Source organism: Carassius auratus, chromosome 30, assembly GCF_003368295.1.
Source record: "Carassius auratus strain Wakin chromosome 30, ASM336829v1, whole genome shotgun sequence".
NCBI classification, from domain to species: Eukaryota; Metazoa; Chordata; class Actinopteri; order Cypriniformes; family Cyprinidae; genus Carassius; species Carassius auratus.
Window position 1 is genome coordinate 11,578,244 of NC_039272.1, and position 21,392 is coordinate 11,599,635.

Here is a 21,392-nt window from a genome sequence, read left to right on the forward strand (position 1 = left end):
AGATTTTATAAAAGTAAGAAATAGTCTAATTACCTGTTTACATTCATAAATCTATTTTATTGAGAAAAAAACTGCACATGATGTTTTTAATCAGAGGAGCTGCCATCTTTGCTGTTTAAGTGTAATTTTCTTTTTGAAAAGACAGTATTTTTTGTGCTGGTCAAATGAGCAGCTGCTTCTTAATTTGTGATTAATATGAGAATTAATTAATATGAGAATAAAGGAAGCAAGGGAGATAGGAATTAAGTATTTTTTTTATTGCCAGCTCATTAGTGTTCTAGTTTTGAGGAGTGTTTGTTAAGGATATGTTAAATAGCATTTGAGTTGAGCAGATGCTCGCACTTACAAAAAATATGCATGATTGAACATTTAAAGTGAGGCTCAGTAATGAAAGCTGCAGAGATTAAACTGATGTAAAAATGTTATACATATTTTGTGTTCCCTCCAAACCTCGATTAGATTGTCTGAATCCAGATCTAAATATTTTATTTGGTGAAAGAAGCCATAGATGTGTTTTTTAATATCTGTTTGTGCCAGACTTGTTCATTGAAGTGAACTTTGTTTTGATTAACCTTGGATATTGACTGCTGTTGGTCTTTGTTTGAACATTATATGTTATCTATTAGTCCATCTAATGGAGGTCAGGACTGCCCAGGGGTGAATTATGAATACCAGCTGTGTAACATAGACGATTGCCCCAAACACTTCGAGGACTTCAGAGCTCAGCAATGCCAACTTCGCAACTCCCACTTTGAATACCAGAATGCCAAACACCACTGGCTTGCCTACGAACACCCAGACGGTGAGTTTGTTAGATTTTAAAGCAGTGTAATTGTAAGTATATGTATGAAACAGATATTTACATTCCAGGTTGTTGTGGTATTCCAAGAGCATTAAAATAGAGTGCAACAATGCACTTGTTCTGGTAGTGTTTCTCCCATAAAAGAGAGAGTATACGATTTGGCAGCCATATACAACAAAACTCTAAAATACATTGTCCCTACCATACTGGTTCATGGTTATGCCTGTATTTTCTTGTTTTTTTTGTCACATCCAATTTTCACATTGCTCTAAGTTTCTTTATGTCTCTTACATGTAGACAGTATATACCACCATTATGTGAAGCCCTAGTTTTAATGGCGACCAAGTAAGACAACAACAGATTCTCTCTGCCATACATTCACATATATGAAACGGGCACTCTGTGTTTTGAAGGAGCAGGGACATGTTTAGCAAAAGCAGCAAAGACCAGCTTAGCTGTCCCCACACACACACAGACAGTTTGTAAATGTGTCATCCCTCCTGGGAGAACCACAACACATCCATTCCAATTGTGGTCAAGTCCACTTTCCTCACTGTGTTCAGCTCAAGAAGTGAAGGTGTTTAGAGTGCCCTCACATGACAAAGTGCCATTTCTGTCAAACTTTATGCTTACTGCAGTCGCTTCATGTGATAATTTTTGTACTTTGCCATATATCTTTGGGCTCTACATACTTTTGTTATACTTTTGAGTATGATGTGATAGGGATTTTGAGTAACCCGCAAATGAAAAGCCCACATTGCTCAACACTAAACCCATTGAGAAATGTCACTAAAATCCATCTTGCTATTCTTTCAACACTTTAATTTTTTTTCATTATACATTAATTATATTTTCATTATACAAACCTTAATACCACTCAACAGATCACTAGTTCATGTACATTAAAATGTAATTACATTTTTAAAAATGTAATCGATTTTAGTTTAATATAAAAAGTTATGAATCACTTTATTTTAAAGTATAAAATAATATCTTCTGAGATTAACATAGCTACCTTATTGTGTGTGTGTGTGTGTGTGTGTGTGTGTGTGTGTGTGTTGCTGGTATTTGCAAGTACTAAGATGAGGTGGGATTTTTCTCATTAATTTTAATAATATGTGCATTATTCAGCTGTTGAATTAATCAAACAGAATTGTGAAGGCATGCTTCTTAATTAAGTTACTTGACCAATCAATGCCAAAAGGTTTCCTAGTGTTGTCTAAATTACCATCTTGATTTTCACACACTAGCCATTCATTTAATTGTGTTCCATTACAGTGCTGTGCTGAAAAAAATGTCATAATTTACTCCAAACCTGAATTTCTTTTCTGAAACATATAAGATTTGGAACAATGTATGGGTGTGTAAAATGACGATAGAATTTTCATTTTTGTATGAACTATTAGTTTAAACTTTAGTAATATTTTTCTCTTGACTAAACATTTTAAGAAGTTATGCTAATGATATTACAGTTTTTAAATTCTGAAGTGTTTATTCAGGTGGCAAATGTCAGACCTAGATATTGAGACCTAAAAAAGCACATCATTTTCATTTTACTTTATATTATATTATACTACTCATCATGCTTGATTAAAGACAAGTTTTATTGGTTGAACATTATCATTGATTTCCCATAACGTAATTTGAATGGGATAATACAGCAGACAACAGTGCACATAACTGAGTCCAGCTGTAATTTGCGGTCTTTCATGTTAAATAGTATTTCTTTGTTTTTTCTCTATTTTCAGCCAACAAAAGATGTCACCTTTATTGCCAGTCAAAAGAAACAGGTGAAGCTGCTTACATGAAGCAACTGGTGCATGATGGGACAAGGTGCTCTTACAAAGATCCATATAGCATCTGTGTGCGTGGAGAGTGTGTGGTATGTATTTGAGTTTCATTATGGGTTTCAAGTGTTATTTCATAGTTTTATGCTTCCTTTTTCAGATATTAGAACTGGTGCTAGTGTACTAAAATGTCATTAGCACAAATTAAAATTAATATCGGTAGTATTTTTCACAGACTTCAGCAATAGAATGGTGTGCAACAAAATAGATTAATATCATAAGGTAATGCAATTTTTTGAGCACTTGATGCTGAATATTGGTGAAATAATGTCAGTGTCTGTAGCTGCTAGGGCTCTGTTTTGGGGAATTAATTTCTTGGCAAGATGCACACAGGGCAAACAAAATATCTTCCCTTTTTATTGATTGCCTTAGTTTTGTCCCAAATTGTGCCGCAAAATACCAACATGCAGTGTAGAGGGACTCTGAAGTACACATCTGGCTCACTTTACTCACAGACTTGTGTTGACTAAAATGCAGTGGTGGAAAGAGTACTGAAAATTTGTACTTAGTACAAGTACTGTTACATTGATGAAAAAATACAGTCAAAACAGTATTTAAGTAAAAGTAAAAAGTACTCCTCTCAAAAAATACTCAGAGTACAAGTTACAAGTTACTTTTTAGCTGGCGATATTTAGTTCCAAAAAATATTCATATCAAAGATCTATGTGGATGGATAATAGCAACTTTAAACAAAACCCACTTTTATCTTATTGACAAAGTATGTTAATTAGTGGTCATGATACAGGGATTTCTAACAACAATACCTTGGTTGGATAGGAGTGGTTAAAGGGGTCCTATTAGGCTCTTTGACAATATCTTGAATTTGTTTTGGGGGTGTACTAGAACACGCTCTCATGCTTGGTGGTTCAAAAAACACATTATTTTTTCACATAATTTACATTATTACAATGCCTTTCTCCCCAGCTTGGCACAAATGTCTCGATTAGTTCTGGGTTTGATGAAGACCTGCCTTCCGAAAAACAAAATGTGTTGTGATTGGTTAGCTGTCACAGTGTGTGGTGATTGGTGAACAGCTCAGATGGTGTTTCAGTAATGCCCACCCCTTGTCAAAGCAGCAACTTCCCTTTTGATAAGGATGGCATCAATATTGCCATATCAATTTGATATTGCTTTGGAAAACAATGCTGTAGTCCAAACAAGTTGTTTATAGTAGTTCTTGAAAAAAAATTAACAAAAATTAATAATCTCCCTTTGGAAAGGATTTAGAGATTTGTTACTTTGTAGATCTTTGTTATGCCCAAACATACACACTACACACTGACTGAAATTCAAAAAGTGAAAAAAGCATAATAGGACCCCATTAAGAATATCTGCTTGTTACAACTGACATCATCCTTCACCCCTTCTGGGACCTAATGCTCTGCCAGACGCCCCCGAAAAACAACAAACTGATTCAGCTAAAATATTAGTGTCTGAGACACTGTGAGCATGTAGACTGTAGAGTGCACAGCAAATTAAGCTTAGCTTAAATACGTAATATTAATGAAATAGTGTTAATAAATGGCTGCTGAGATAGTATTCTCAAGTGAAATGAGTAGAGGCTTGGACCTAGGCCTAACATCAAGACTTAACAAGAGGATTCTCCCGAGCCATCAAACTGACTTGATTTCATGATGTACAATAATTTTCAATACTATTGGCAAAACTACCACATACTGTATACTGCTATATACCTGTAGATATTTTTTTTGTCCATCCATTTTTTCAATTGGACTTTGAAATTGGTTTAACCCAAGTCTTCTAAAAAGACACATTCACCTTATATGATGAATAGATTTTAAATGGGCTTTTATTTACAAATATAAATATTTTGCCCCAATTACCATTACAAAAATCTCAATATTAAACATTTGATTCATTCTGTGTATTTGTGCCATTAAAATAGGGTAACTTACAGCACAAGGAAGCTTGATTTAAAATTTGATTTCAAACTGAATTGAATTTACAAAAAAAAAAAAAAAGAAAAAAAAGTAAAAAAAGACAAGTACACCATCAGTAATAATATTATGAAACAAATCACCTCAATTCAGATTGAGGTATTCAAAATATGACAACACTGAATTTTTACAAGCAAAGATTTAAGAGCCATATACAGTATGTTCATCCTATTTATGTAGATAAATGGAACATCAGATGGCTTTGACCTGCAATGACTGTACAAAGTAGTGATGCAGTAGACAGACTAGGATATTTATACGTACAAATCAGACAAATATCCCATTCCAAAACTTTTCTAGCATAAATTTACATGGTAAAGAAATTAAAGTTCCTTTAAAGACTTTCTGGGGCATTTCACTTACAACCAATAAAACTTCTAGAAGTATTTTCATCGGTCAGGTGTAGATCTATTCTGAATGGTTGATAACTTTTGACAAAATTTAATCCAGGAGCAAAGAGAAATAATTTATACTTTAAAAGGAGGGAGAGATCGCGACTGCACACAGTCTGCGCACAAGCAGTTCATTTGTATAAGTTAGGCCTGTTTGAGAGCTCGCATCCAGTTTTCTGCGATAACATGACAGCGTTCTCATGTCTCAATAAAGCGCTCGCCACATTTGCACGAGAATGATTATAATAATGCGGAATACCTGCAATCCCGTGCAGACTTTCAGACTGTAATTGACATGAGATAGATGATTGTCAAACTCACTCACAGATGAGAGAGACAAAGATTGTATCTGTGTATATTCAGATACAGTGGAAAATGCGTAATGGAACTGTGTCAGATATTTCAGTATCGATATCAAAATATAGATATTTATGATAACACTACCATGTAGTTTGTTTGTCCAAGCTCTGAGTCCATGAATGATGCTGAGATCCATCTCTGTCTGATCAGCTCCTCTTCACCTGCTGCAGCGGCGCTTTTCCCGGTTCAGATATCAGCGCTTTGATTGGTCCGTTTACGATCGGATATCTTTATTGGCTGCTGAAGTGCTGTAAAAATTTTTTAAATCAATTCAAATTGTTGGCATACTCAGTAACAAACTATGATTTCAAAGTAACGAAGTAGATTATTTTGCTTAATTTATACTTAAGTACAAGTAAAAGTACAGCTTTAAAAATTTACTCAAAAAAGTACAAGTACTCGAAAAACTGAGAGTTGTAATAGAGTTGTGAAAAAGTGAGTTGCTGTAATTTGTTACTTCCCACCACTGATAAAATGCATTTAAGAGCAGTTTGAAACTTATCACACACTTCTGAATAGGTATCTACACATATTAATTTTTGTTATAATTGCAGGCAAATTTGTCACACTGTATATCCCTGCTATTTTCTTTTTAAGTTTTAAGTTGCCTTTGTAGTTTGTCGCAGAGCAACTGCGTCTGACAGATAAGTGCCACTTCACAATGAATGTTGTTTGAAGAATGGACCTCTCTGGATGGGGTTGATAGAAGTACATTGATTTTTGTAGATGTAATGGACACTGAATAGTGATAAGCTTTTAGGAGGAAATGATTGATAGTATGTTCTTTAGTGTACAGAAGCTTTATTTGCAGATACATATCACCTTTAAAAAAGTTTTGTTCTGTAAACTGCTGCAGTGTGTCTCATATTTGTCAATGTCATTTTGTACTTTTTTTCTGTGACCAAAATAGCAACACAGGAGATACATCAAAACCAACACAAGCAGCTATAGTTTCATGATATCAGATGCAGACATATCCAAAGATGAAAGCTTGAAGGTCCTTGTGCTTCTTCTTCTCAGTGTGTCTTGCATATCCCTCTTCCTCTCTTTCTCTATCTCTCCCTTTTCTTCAGAAAGTGGGCTGTGACAGGGAAATTGGCTCCAGTAAGGTGGAGGATAAGTGTGGTGTGTGTGGGGGTGACAACTCTCACTGCCGAACTGTGAAAGGAACCTTTACCCGTGTGCCTAAGAAAGCCGGTAAGATACTTTCCTCTTTCTGGGGCCATTGAGGTGCAGTATTTTACTTATAAGAGACGGTTCTTTATTCTAGACTGCAGCCCTGTTATTAAGTTTCAGAGGGCCCTATAATACACCTGGCACAATGCGATGCAAGGTGCAGAGCAAGTGTGTTTGCTAATTTCAGTCCGGCGCCAATCGCATTTTCCCGTCAAGCACCACGTCGTTTAATTAGCAAATGCATTTCGCCCATTTGTGCACCCATGGGCGTGTTGGTCTAAAAAAGCGGTGTGTTCAGGCGCATTGCTGCCGCATTGCTATTTTAAGGAGCTGAAAAAAGACTGCACCATAGACGAACTCAAACCTGGTCTAAAGTCTGGCACAATGTTTTTTCTTTGTTATTTAAAGAGCGTGTTAGTATAGGCAGGTCTGCAACGCGCGTACACTATATATATATATATATTCCTACGTGGCATAATGGATAGTCATCGCATGTAGCAGAATTAGGCTATCTATTTGCTAGCACACGAGCAGCTCTGTTTCATCTCGGAGAAGAGTTCCGTCTTTGCACTTGCCAAATTACGCCATACAAATAGCAAATCCGTCATGGCACGAGCGCATCTGGCTCTTAAATGGAATGGAAGATGAGACTCTGATTGGTTTATTGCACGTTGCGCCCAAAAAACACCCATTACTCATTAAGAGAATAGGGACAACCCGTTTAGACCATGCTCCCGGGCACGCCAACTGTTTTTTCATCGTTAAAATAGCAAAAGTGGATTTGGACATGCCCTGTCACCCATTTACAATTGATATATGATGATATGTTCATTTATTAGAGATGACATCTCGGAAACACCACATGTCTTTAATCAGGGCTGCCAACTCATGCAATTGACACTTTTCTCATGCTCTCACGCCACACATACATTTTCTCACACAGTCAAAAGCACCCTCAGTTAAAACTATAATAACAGGATATTAGCGAAACAAATTTGGTAAAGGCTCATGTGCACATTTGCACAATTGAAAGCGTCAAGATTCTTTACAATGTGTTTTCGTAGCGCTGAGCAATGTAGCCAATCACAGACATATCTGTTGATTTCCTGAACACCCGTGATTGGCCACTGCATTCACTCACCACTAAACTCTGGATTTTTTTCCTGCACACTTGCAAATCTTCTCTCTGTAACATGATGTAAAAAATTTTTGAATGGGAGAAGAATATGGTTTCTCAAAATAGGTGTTCCTGCAGTGCAGACAAACAGATCAATAGAAAAATATTTATAATATAATGCGTTTAAATAATTACAGTTCCAATTATTTATAAAAGTAATGACTAGTAGATCTTGCAATTCTTTCTACATTCTTTGTACAAGTCAGTTATTTTCCATAATTTTATTATAAAAACACAGCAGGGGAAAGTGGGGTAAGATAAGCCTTTTTCTTATATATATATATATATATATATATATATATATATATATATATATATATATATATATATATATATATATATATACACACACACCCCAAATAAACCCATAAACCAACCCACCCTACCTGCTGTGGGAATTCTCACTCAAAGTTGAACTCAAAAGTTGGCAGCCCTGCTTTAATAGATTTATGCATGTTTGATTTATTAATAAGATTAATAAGCAGAATTATTATTGTAGTATTCAAGGAGAAGTGAGAAAATTGGTTCTAATTATTTACTTTGCATACTCAAAGAGAACCTGTTTTGTTTTAAAGTTAATTTTAGAGTTATAAACTGTGTCCAAGATAGTACTTGATTGATATCTTTAATTTTTACTATGACTCTCCTACTTTAACACCACAGAATGCAAGAGCATTTTTTTAGAGATTTATTTGACAAACACTTTTACAAGTAAGGTGCATCTGACTTTCCATCCTCTTTGCTATACATAGAGTAAATGACCACAATCAAATGTCTTATAACACTCAGTCTACATTCAGTCTTTATCAGACAAATTGGAGGTTTTGCCTGCATCTAGAGAACGTTTTCACTTGTATTTCTCATTCATGTCACATAATAGATCAATTCACTGTTTGCAAACAGTGATGAAATTTCAACCTTTACATTTGTTTTAGTGATGTTATTTATGACCCATGCTGGTAAAATGAGTCGGAATGCACACAGTCATATTGAGCTACAGGCAAAACAGTCACAATGTTGTCACAATACATATCAGAATATGCTCTTGCTTGTTCTACCAACCTACATTAATGTTGATAAAGATGCCTTGTATATATGCCATGATGATAACGCACACTCATGCTAATGCATTAAAAAAACAGCCCTTGCACAGATGGCAGGACAAATGTGTCTAAGAGTATGGATTCAAGTATGACATGTGGCATAATAGATATGTTTGGTTTTTATATAGGACTATTTTGTTTTTGGCAAAATTCCTAGCTCTGTTTGAGGATTTCACATGTGCCTTCATGTGTGTTATGAATGCAGAATGTGCAGTTAATTATGATGTTGCCACATGTATTATATTTACTTGTGAAAATGAATGAATGTTTCATTCTGCCTTTAACCAGAATTTGTATGATATTTAAATCCTGATTTTGTTATACAATATGTGTCATAATTGGTGTCTGTACACAATTTGTGATGCTATCACAAATTGTAAATGACTTTATATATTTTCCTACATTCAACTCATTGCATGAACTTAATCAGCATTTTGACCTTTCTCTAACTCTACCATGTTTTATTGTCAATTGATCACTTCTTTAACAGGAAAAAAGTTAAGCAAGAGATCCCAAAAAGAAATGTTGGAAAACACAACCTGCAAGTATCTTGTATTATCTAATCCTACACTTTTCCTCCCCGTAGTATTACTGTGTTTTGCATTAACTCTAGCTTGTAGATTTGAAGCAATATTCAGCACTTGATATAAATTAAAAACCCATTTTTAATTTTTAAGTGCACTTACAATGGATACCCATGTGGTACATGTATTGAATATGTAAGAAGCAGAAATGCGAAGGTCATTCTTTTCTTAAAAAAAGAATGACTCAGATAGGTTTAATTAATCCTTTTGAGGCAGAAGCCTTTGATTTAGTATTACTAATGAAATTCCTGTTTGACGTTTGTTCCATAAACAGCATTTTGTAGACAATTCCATCCTTTGCTCATATTCTTAGATATTTGACTGAAATTTTACTGTTTTAACTTGATTTTACCTACTTTTTTAACCAAGAATTTTAAGCAGCTCTATTATATATACTGTACCATAGTACCAAAGGGTTAATCATTAGTTAGCTTTGCTGAACACAATAGGCTTCCATTGTGAGTGCATTAGAGTAAAAGTCTTTTTCCTTTGTTTTCTACAAAATAAAGGACAGATTAAAATTATTTTCTCTATTCTGATAGACATTAAGCCACCAATAAGCTTGATGTGCATTTAACTTAGAATCTTCCCTAAATATTTGACTTAAAGGGGCGGTGAAATGCTCATTTTCACTCAATATCCTGTTAATCTTGAGTACCTATAAAGTAGTACTGCATCCTTCATAACTCCAAAAAGTCTTTAGTTTTATTATATTCATAAGAGAGAGATAGTCTGTACCGATTTTTCCCGGAAAAAAACGACCGGCTGGAGGCGTGACATGTGGGCGGAGCTAAAAAATCACGAGCGCCAGTAGGCTTTTGCGTTGAGAGCATGTGGAAGCTGTGACATTACCGTGAGGGAAAAACCATCATCCAAAACAAACCATGGCTTACAGTCAGATTCAGCCGTTTATTTATGATCCAGAATCAGATCCAGAGGCTGAAACTGAACGAGAGCAGCAGTGCGGGGCTCGAACCCGGGTCTCCGGCATGGGAGGGGACGCACTAACAAGGAGGCAGAGTTATTTTAAGCAGTTTTACTCACCGCCTGCGGTTCCAACACACGATCGTGACCCTTTTTCGTTGGGATTGCATCATCCTTAAGAAATAAACGATACGCAAATCCGTTGTCAAACTGGGCCTTGTTTGTAAAACAAGCATCTTCGAAATGCAGGGAACAAACAAAAACACTTGCACAACTCCGTTGATGCTCTATAAAAATAAACTCCATCCACTGGTCCCTTAATGCTGTTTTTTTTTTGGTAATCTGTGCAGGGTTGTCTTTCCCTGGCAACTAAAAACACACTCCTTTTGTGACTTTTCGCGACGCTCTCGCACTGATCAGTGAATCGCTCTGATCAGTGAAATGTCTGTGCTCAGCCTCGCTATACGGGAACGGGCGCTCTTCCGGCAGAAGTGCCCTAAGGACCCATATAAGGAAATTCCGCTCAATCTAACACAGAACCATACTCGAAAAAAACTTTCCGAAACTTGTGACAAACCGGAAGGAGTATTTTGGGAACATAATAGATCGTCACACAGAACCATACTCGAAAAAAAAAACTTTCCGAAACTTGTGACAAACCGGAAGGAGTATTTTGGGAACAAAAATACTCCTTCAAACGTACAACTTAATTTTTGAAACTTTGTCCATGTTTAGCATGGGAATCCAACTCTTTAACAGTGTAAAAAACTCAGTATGCATGAAATAGCATTTCACCACCCCCCCTTTAAATCTCCAGATTTCTCATTTCAAAATATTATAAAAAAAAGTAAATTGTATATAATCTAAAGAAACAAATAACATGAATCCCGAGTAAATCGAATAGGTTTAGAATATAAATGTGCTCTCTCTTTGGTCCCCTTATACATACACTGTACGACATCTCTCCCCCACCATAATCACACACTAACTATAATTTCTGTCCATATTCTTTAATCTCCCTTTCTCCCTTCTCAACCCTATTTTATTCCTGCTCCGTTTGGCATGCACTCTAACCTCATCTAAACTCTTTTAGCATTACCCAGCAGCCCCATCTTTCTCTGTCAATGTCTTCCCGCTTACATTATCCATGATAAAACCTTCCAGCAGACGACGCCTTAAGTGACTTGATCCACAATTGCAACAATTAGACTAGTGGCCACTTTTTTTACGTCACATCCATGTCTCAGACAGGCGCCATGCTGCTAGTGAGTGGTTCAAAGTCTGGCTTTGATGTAGAGGCTTTTGACATGTCAATGGCAAAAAGTGCAGGGCAAAATGACATAACAAACCCTTCTTATCCTAAAGGGAAAACAAGAGGAGCCTTCTTACTGCCGAAAGGAGCTCGCAATGTGTTTCTGAATGAAACAGAGGATTCTAGAAATGTGATGGGTGAGTGGTATCATGCTTTGCAGAGGAATGGGCATTGGTAGAGAAGGCAAAACTAGTGTTTTTATGTTCTTGTGTTGCAAAATGAATCAAGGCCCTGCCATTCAGCATCCTTTTTAATTAGCCTTACATAACAATCGTTCACCGTCTTCATTTTCATCTGCCATTGTTATTTGAGCTTCTGAAGGATGTCATCTATTCACATGGGTGTGAATCGATAAAATGAATGGATAAGGGAACCTTTTGCCATGTTTTGATGCTTGTCTCGTAGGCTTGTCATGATCCTGCTTGATGGACAGTTGCAATATTCTGACTGTTCAAATCTTAAAGCTTTAAAAATGTACCACTGTAGTAATGCCTTCTAGTGATGCCCATCTCTGCAAAGATCAAACCGTAGTAGAAATTCTTAGCTAACTAATTGCTTCTGCCATCTCTCCTTTTGCCCTTTTTTCGCCATTGCAAAGGTTACCTAAAGATGTTTCTCATTCCTCCTGGGGCTAGACATGTGATCATACAAGAACATGAGGCTTCTCCTCAAATTCTTGGTAAGTGATATCTGTCCTTGTGTCTCTCAAGCTTAACAGCAAGAAGATCAATTTGCATGGTTATGTATTCTGTGCTTGTTCCGGGTAACTGTGCATAATGGATCCATATCACCCCAATATATATCCATCTCAGTCATGTATTCACATAAAAGAGCTTGTGTATTTGCCTGGAAGTGCATTAGACAGAATTGGTCTCACTGATTACAGAGACAATCACTGTCCCCCACAATTTGTCTGTGGCAGAATAGGTGTTTTCAAACCATGGGTTTATTATGGAACTTTCAGTGGGTTTTAGAATAGTTTTTTTTCTTTTTCTTCTTCTTTCCCCCTTCTTTTTTAAAGAGTCGAATCATCTTTCACATTTTGTACCACAAGTAGCTCTAACTTGAATTTTAAAACCAATTTTTGATTTTAATGCAGAATTTGCAAAAATGCTGCTACTACAACTACTCAGAGTGTGATTTGATGAGTTAATTAATGTTAATGTGGTTAAACAAAACCTGAACATCTCTGTGGCTCAAACAGTAGAGAATGCCACTAGAAATGCAGAAGCTATGGGTTTGATTTCCATAAAAAGCAAGAACTGATAAAATGTGTGCTTAAATGCAATTTAAGTTGCTTTGAATAAATGTGTCTTCCAAATGCGTAAGTGTTAATGTAAATGAAAGTTTCTAAAAGTGGTGCTAACCACAGGCTTTATTAAGCTCATAAACCAAAAGCTCTATTGTAGAAACCCATTAGAAATCCTGACACAACCCATGGGTAATTCGTTTTCTCGACTGACCGGCTAATTCACATTGTGTCAGTACAGCTCCATTTGCCATCAAATTGTGAGCATTACTCTGTTGCATTTCTGAGCTTCATGTGATATCAATACTGGAGACAGTTCCATTGCAGAATGCGAATAAAAGATAGTTTTCAGTGCTAGTTCTTAAAGGGGACATTGGATGCCCATTTTCCACCACCTGATATGATTTTTTTAGGGTTTTAATGAAAAGCTATACCATACTTTGGTAAAAACTTCGTAAAACAACACCATTTTTACCTTGCCAAAAACAACCCTTTTTAGAGCAAGCCTTTTTGTTGCATGCTGCTTTAAATGCTAATGAGATCTACTGACCCCGCCCTTCTTTTCTCTGGGGTGACTACAGTTTTCAGAGAGACTGTAAACCTTTAGCCACATTTAGCCACGGAACTTGATAACTAGTACGTTATTAGGAAAGGCTATTTGCAAAGATTCTTAAAAAAACTTCTTCTGTTGGTGAAGCTGGATCACGAATGATTCACGCAAACATAAGCGCATTTAGGTAGCTCAGGGGCACATTCCCTAAAAAAAAATAAAAAAACTAAATCCACTGCATCTTCAGTGGTTCAAGTGTCAGGAGTAAATGAAGACTGCTATGTTCATCATTACATCCGACAATAAAACACTTCAAAGACTGACGCCACTGTCAATCAACAATCATGAGAGGGGCCTGTCTGTGTGATGTCACACTGTGATAAATGATTGTAGGAGATTAAAAACAAATCATTACAGGGTGGTTGTGTATACACACTGACAACATATTTATGTTCAAACAACATGTAAAAGTCAATTTCGCATCGTATGACCCCTTTAATTTTTCTAAAATCGCTTGCTTTCTTTGAAGTCTTTTCTTATTTTATTCTCTCTGATTTGTAACATTAAGAAAATATTGTCTTGTGCTTTACAATGTCTCTTCTAACTATATGCAGAGTTAAAAGCCAGAAATACAAAATACATGATTGGCCCATTTTCTTTATACTATTTTTTGAATAGTCCACACAGGCAGAAATTATCACTTTGTAATGCAAACAGGTTGCTTTTATTTTAACAATATCCCCCTTTCTTATAATTGCTTCTCCATAAATGTAGGAGTTTGAATAATACTCCTCAGTAGTTGAACTTTTAATTAAACCTAAACTTATTATAATTAGTTAGATAAGATGTTCAATGCTTCACTTCACTGACCCAGTTAACCTTCCAAGAGGTCTTCCAAAGGTAATTTTTTTCAATAATACTTTCCTTTGGGGGTGCTTAGTAGCTTATTAAAACAAATTTCTGTTATCCATATATTTAACTTAACTGATTGCAATAATTAGATTCCTTTGTAGGTCAAAATGCTATAGTTTAGAAATGTACATGTACTTTATGTACAGTATATATGTTTGTCTCCATTAGACAATTTTTTTATTATTCAGATAAAAGGCATTTATTTGCATGGTAATTTAATGGTTTAGGTAATGTATGTTACATGTGAATTCCCATCATGCTTGCTCTGATTAATTTTATGATTAAGACCTTTAAGCGTCAGCCCAAATCCGATTGAAATCCGATCATATTTAGTTGTCTGAATGAAAACGAACTATGAAATCTTTGCTAATTTGTTTCAAGTTACATTATATGTGGTTTGAAATCCTATTCAAATCACAAATCCGTTTCAGTTTGACCATTCAGATCAGATTTAGCTTAGCTTTTTCATGCCGCATAAAACCTCTTTGAGTTTTGAAAGTAGCGGAGACAGCAGAACAGAATAAAGTTGCACATTCAAGCCTCCTGCATTTCAGCTGCTGCCTCACAAGACAAAATCTAATAATGCAGTGCAGTTGCGACAGCAGCCATGTCGTAAGACAACACTTGTAGCCTATTGCAAACTGTAGTGCTGTTACCATTTTTTTTTAGTGTAGCAATAATAACGTAACGGCATTACCATAGAAACCAATTCACATTCCGTAAAAAACAAAAACAAAGTGCTCTCATGGACACACAATTGGATATGAACAGATGTAATATGCTGTGTCGACAGTCAGTAATTCAAATCAGATTCCATCCAGATATGTACAAAATCGGATCTGGGCTGACAGTCTGAATGAGGCTTAACGCATTCTAACCAGTTCCGTCTATTTGTTAGTCATCAAATGGGCAGGAAAAATTAACAATTTTTATTTAGGAAATAATTCACACAGAAATAATTATGTTTATGTTTAAAAAACAAATGATTTTTCAAAAATCACAAGTGGAATAGCAAAGTTTTTAAGCTGAATGGTGATCACAAATTTCAAGTCAGATTTAAAAAGATATTTTGTAAATAACACCTTAAATTTTAACACAATACTCTGATATGGTTTGTAATATAGCATACAATAAGACATTTTCATTCCTGGGTGAATTGTCATTTTGAAGGTTAAGATATTATGGTTGTGCTGACAAAAATTAAAATAAACTACTCAAGTTAAATATTTTCATTATTATTTTAACATAATAGACAAAGTACTCCATGTTTATTGTTCTGGAACGTAATCTCATTTGACATATTACAAGTGACATTTGATGACCGGTAGCAATGGTGATTGGCTTGACGTGTGCACTGCTTTCCTTGTAATCACCATTGACATTCAAGCGAATGACTACCTAATCGCTCTCATGCTCTGAGCTATGTACTTATGTCTTTATGTCAGTGTGTCACATCCTCATACCCTTGCCATATAGTTCAACAGCATTTAATGCTAGCATCATGTTTCTGAAATTGCAATAAAGCTTTTAGACATTGAAATGACACATTAAAATAAAAAGCTAATTGTTTTAATAGTTAATCATCTTATTCAGTGGCTGATACAGTGCCTTAATTGAAAAGAGTGATCCAGATCATTCTGTTAACGTATTATCCCTGAACTGTTGAAGAGCTGTAATTAATCACTGATTGCAGCTATCAAGAACCAGGCAACTGGGCATTACATTCTCAACAGCAAAGAAGAAGATGTGAGATCTCGGCGCTTCATCGAGATGGGAGTGGAGTGGGACTACCTCATCGAGGATGATGTCGAGACTCTTCACACTGATGGTCCTCTACAAGATGCAGTTGTTGTTCTGGTAAAGAAAACATTTGTAATAAAATGTTCAATTATTAGGAATGCTTGATAGGTACCATACTGGTTATTGGCCAATATGTGTATATTTTTATTTATTTTTTACGAAGAGTAGACAATACTGGATATTACATTTTGAATCTCACTTTCCCTAGTTTAACATATGAAATGTTTTGTCCTCATCTGATGTTTACTTAAAGTTAATGTTTAATGACAGTAATAATTCAATAACACATAAAAGTTCATCTTAAGCAAATCACAAAAATAATATTCATTTTAATGCTGTACTTTATAATGTTTATAATGTAGGACTGATTGTAGGACTGATTTTTAGTTCATTTTTTATTTAGACTTTAAGTAAATTTGTAACAATTAAATTTTAAATAACATATTTTTATTATGAGCCAAGAAAATATGTGTCCTTGTTGGCCAGGATATGTGTGAACTATTTAAAGGCATGAATTTTGGAGTTATTTCCATTTCCAACACATCTTTATTTATTTATATGAGGAATAGAACGAAACTAAAGGGATGTGTGTGTATGTGTGCATTAATTCATTTTGACATGCCTATTGTGTTTCCTCCTTATGTTCCCTCCATTCACTTTCTGAATTCATGCTTCTAACACAATCTCAGCCTTATCTAATAAAACAATCTGTCATTTTCTAGGGGAAAAAATGAAATACTTTCTAACCACAAATGTTCATCTTGCACTAGCTCTGCGACGCATGTTTGTGAATTCACTCGTTACGAGATGCAATATATTTCCTACTCTTCTACTGTAAAAGGCTTGGCTTGGTTCTATTGAAGCTGTGGCGTGTGTGAACTGAAGGTCCTCAACTTTAAGGAATTTTAAGTGAAAATCACCCATTTTTAAATGTGTCAGTCAAAGCTTTTTGTCTCTCTGAACTCATTCTTTAGCCTGGAGATCAGAGCCCAGTGTGAATGTGGAAGGTATTAGCAACATTGGGTTTTAAATGGGTTTTTCAGCCATGCATTGAAAGGAGGAGAGAGGTATTTGGGTGTGATAAACAGATTAGAAGAGAGAATAAGAAGACTATCTGATTTTACTAAGGAAAGAGAAAAACATTGATTCAGTGGCAAAAACAAGTGATTAAAAAAATTGCACTTATAAATAACAAATTACAGCCTTTTGGAAACAGAGTTGTTCGGTCATTGGCACTTTGAATTAATTATTCAATTGTAGTTGAATCGCATTGACACTGGAGATGATTGGGGAAAATGGTTTCAGTGACTTTTCTCCAATTGGCATAACTGCATACATAGGAATGGGAATACTCAGGTTACAAATGTTCATGTTTTGCTGTTGGAAGAGGTGTTGTGAGTTTGTGAGCCTTCTGAAGTTATCTTTAGTGATAGCTTATTATATTTGACCTTAGTCTAAGATGTTGCAATGGGTAATAATGAATAGATTGGACATTGGTATTAAATTTTAGTTCCTGACAGATTTCACATTTTCATTTGTTGGGGTTTTTAGACTCATTTCAGGGACTGTAAAAGATTCTCGTAGGACAAACCTGCCAGTCTTAGATAACTTGCATCACATTGTCATTGAGTTTGGGGTTGCAGCTCTGCAATGTGAGGCCTGTCTTTTGAGATATCAAGAGGAGCACAGCAGTATAGGATCTATAGGATATGCTTATTTAGTGATCATGCAATCTGTCATAATTCCTGTAGCTGAGACAGTAAAGGCATAATGCATGTAACAAAAAGGTCATGGGTTCAATTGCCAGGAAATGTTTAAACTGATAAAACTTTGGATAAAAGCCAAATGTGTACAGTAAATGTAACTAATACATGTAAATTCTATAAGAAGAATTTGTAAAAGTAATTATTGCAAACACTAAGAATATAATGTGATAAAATATAATTCATATAATATAGATATCATACACAATAAGGCAATGATGTGAATACGCTTCTATTTTATCATTTTATTGATATGTGGAGTTGTCAGAGAAAAGAGTTATCTTAATTATAATCAGGCTTAATCATGGCATCTTTTGTAGAGGTCTTAAGGTCTTAAGTTTAAATGGTGATGTGATGTCCACTGTTTCGAATGTGATACATGCTGTTGGTATCAACTTTAGATTTTTTAATCTTAAAAAAAAAGAAAAATATTTGGTTAGTAGTTATTTTTGTACAGAAACATAAATAATGATTTATTCATAAATAATGAAACAAACGTTTTTATGCACTTAACTTTTTAGGATTTAGGAATAATAAGTTACAGTTTCTCTGTACAGTTTTGCTTCAGGCCAATCTTATAATTTAGCTGTCTTGCATAAACTCATTTCAGGTCAAATCACAACAATTCAGCTAGATTGACTTGAATGCTTTAGCTTGTCAAAGCAAAAATGTTTTTATACTTCCACTTTGCAATTCCATTTGAATATTTCCTTGTTTAGGATCTTTTGTGTGGTATGACCTACTTTCTATAAAGCGTATATAAGCTCATGGAAAAACACATTGACACTTTCCTGTAAAATGTATTACAGTCCATAATTAATATTTTCTTTAATCTTGATATTTCTGCTGCAAAATGTCACTGTGTGAATTAATTATTCAGTTCTGCTAAAAAAAATATTTGATTTGAATGCTGTGATTTTTCTCTTCGACATCCTTCCTTTCCCCTTGAGGTGAAATCACAAACACTGACATGAGCCAGTTTAGAAGATATGTGGAGATCTTTAGATGCATTTTAAGCCTTGCTCGCAGAGAAATTAACAACCTAATGCAGAGTAAAAACAATGTTTATTGTCTTCCACTTGGACATTATCAGTGGATTTACATGTATACAGGCCAGTGTTTTAATGATGTTGTAACCTTTACACACACAGATTTGTTTCTGATCAGTGTGTGATTCATACGAATTCTGTTTCAGTTAACAATGACAAATGGGAATGTACAGTATTCAGTACACAAAATACAATGTCTGATATGTTTTTACTAATTGATCAAAAGGATATGATTAGTGTTAGTATTTATTTATCCCCGCTGAGAAATTACATTTGCAGCATACACTCACACAGACATTTGACGATTCACATTAGGCATATATCTAATGAATCTAGCTACTTGGTACCTCAAATTTAGGCAAAATTAATGTGGAAATTTTTGCATTTTAATGGATTCACCACCTTTTTCTCACAATCAAAAATTCAAAAATTATTTTAAATAAGTTGAAAATTGTGTGTGCCAGCTTCTGAATGCAAATCTCTAACTTGCATATTGATTTTATATCAGGTTGGAGACATAGGGGTCATCTATGATGTTGCTAAAAATAACATTATTTTGTTGTTTTTGGTGTAATGAAATGTATTTATGTGGTTTAAGCTCATCAGTCTGAAAATTGAGGTGTGTTCTGATTGGCCAGCTATCCAGTGCATTGTGATTGGCCGAATGCCAATGCTGAAAGCATGTGACGGAAATGTTACGCCCCTTGCCATACTGTGATGTGATGTCCCGGTGACAAGACAAAAACAATAAAAATCCATTACAAACAAGCCATTTGTTGCATCCAGTGGGGACATAATTATGGACTATAATGACTTATACTGAATCATCAGTGGCAAATCCATTAAATATGTAAACGTACTTACAAACTATGAAAAACAGTCCTCCATAAAATGTGCTGCACACATCTGAATATTTGGGTTGCACTGTTCTGGAACTGTTATTTTCGCTTTCACAATGAAACAGCGTCTCCACAACATGGAGCTGGTGGCAACAGCAAGAATAAAAGTCATGCCTTTCTTTATTTGCGGCATGAGGGGGCGTGTTTAAACAAGGCGTTTTAGGAGGGCGTGGACGAGTCTTAACTTTTATAAAGAATATCTCTTTGGGTTTGAGACTTTTACTTTGCAACTGTAGGGATCTTATCTATTAACAAACAGCTTGTAACACTCCAAAAAGAAAGGAATACTTGAAATCGCATCATATGACCTCTTTAAGAAAATAAGAAACACTATTAGAAGTATCTGAAGTACACATGAAATTGGAAGTTACAAGAAGAAAAATGAATGCAAAATTAGTCATCCTTGAAACAACTCCAAAAGCTTGTGGAGTAAAGCTTGTCATGCTTGTTTTGTTTTCAAATGTAATTATACAGATCCTTATCTGAGTCTTCTCACACAGAGGGCAACACATAAATCTCTTACATATGCATGAACAAATGCTAAATCGTTGCATACGCAACCAAAATGCCTGTATATATCACTGTGCTATTTCTTATACTTTTGTCCTGTTTTTTATGTCCATTAGATTATACCTAAAGACAATGAGACCAGGTCCACGCTAATGTACAGATACATCATCCATGAAGATTCAGTGCCCCTTAACAACAATAATGTCATTCAGGAGGACACATATGAGTGGGCACTGAAGAGCTGGTCCCAGTGTTCAAGGCCTTGCGCTGGAGGTAACATTCACTTTGTATGATCTTTCAGCTCTTCTAGATAACACACACACACACACACACAATGTTAAGATTTATATTATCTTAATGTCTTCTTGGCTTAAATCTACACTTAGCAGATTAGAGCTGGGAGCGATGATATAGTTTACATTTTGCAACGATACAAGCAATCAAGCAATTGGGTTAGTACAAATTGTCCTGTGTGAGTATACTGTATGTATGCATTGTGAAACAGGTGTTAGATATGTTCAATTATTATCTAACATTAAATGAACCTAGTAATTTACAATGAAGCAAGTTTTAATCATATAAAATATTTCTCGACCTATTCAGTTGTATCCAATCATTCAAATCAATGTTATGCGTCATAATTGTGTCAATTTATATTTAGTTTATTATAAATGATTCTTACTCATTAGCTTATTAATTTCTACATAACTAATAATAGTCACACCCAAGAAACAACATCAGGGTCTATTGAGTCTTTTGGGACTAATGAGGGATTTCATTCTGGCAGCCCAGATTGTTGATGACTGGTAGCAATACACATCATGTTTCTTTTTGCTCTTTCATTTTATTTAATCTTTAGGATTCCAGTACACCAAATATGGGTGTCGTAAAAAAGGGGACAACAAAATGGTGCACAAAGGCTACTGTGATGTCAGCAAGAAACCCAAACCTATTCGAAGAATGTGTAACTTACAGGACTGTACGCAGCCACAGTAAGTCAAAATTTAACTGTTTTTAATAATTCT

The 21,392-nt window shown here is 35.1% G+C and overlaps 1 protein-coding gene across 2 annotated transcripts in view; it reads left to right on the forward strand.

The window, feature by feature from the left end:
- adamts3 (ADAM metallopeptidase with thrombospondin type 1 motif, 3) overlaps positions 1 to 21,392 on the forward strand; it is a 92,694-nt gene that overhangs the window by 60,265 nt on the left and 11,037 nt on the right. Inside the window, exons 13-20 of one of the 2 annotated variants that reach the window (XM_026211365.1) lie at positions 627 to 802; positions 2,551 to 2,684; positions 6,433 to 6,556; positions 11,689 to 11,772; positions 12,234 to 12,314; positions 16,040 to 16,203; positions 20,484 to 20,640; positions 21,227 to 21,359. In XM_026211365.1, coding sequence (XP_026067150.1) covers positions 627 to 802; positions 2,551 to 2,684; positions 6,433 to 6,556; positions 11,689 to 11,772; positions 12,234 to 12,314; positions 16,040 to 16,203; positions 20,484 to 20,640; positions 21,227 to 21,359 — 1,053 coding nt within the window. The remainder of the gene's footprint in view (positions 1 to 626; positions 803 to 2,550; positions 2,685 to 6,432; positions 6,557 to 11,688; positions 11,773 to 12,233; positions 12,315 to 16,039; positions 16,204 to 20,483; positions 20,641 to 21,226; positions 21,360 to 21,392) is intronic. The other variant, XM_026211366.1, reaches the window with a different exon arrangement.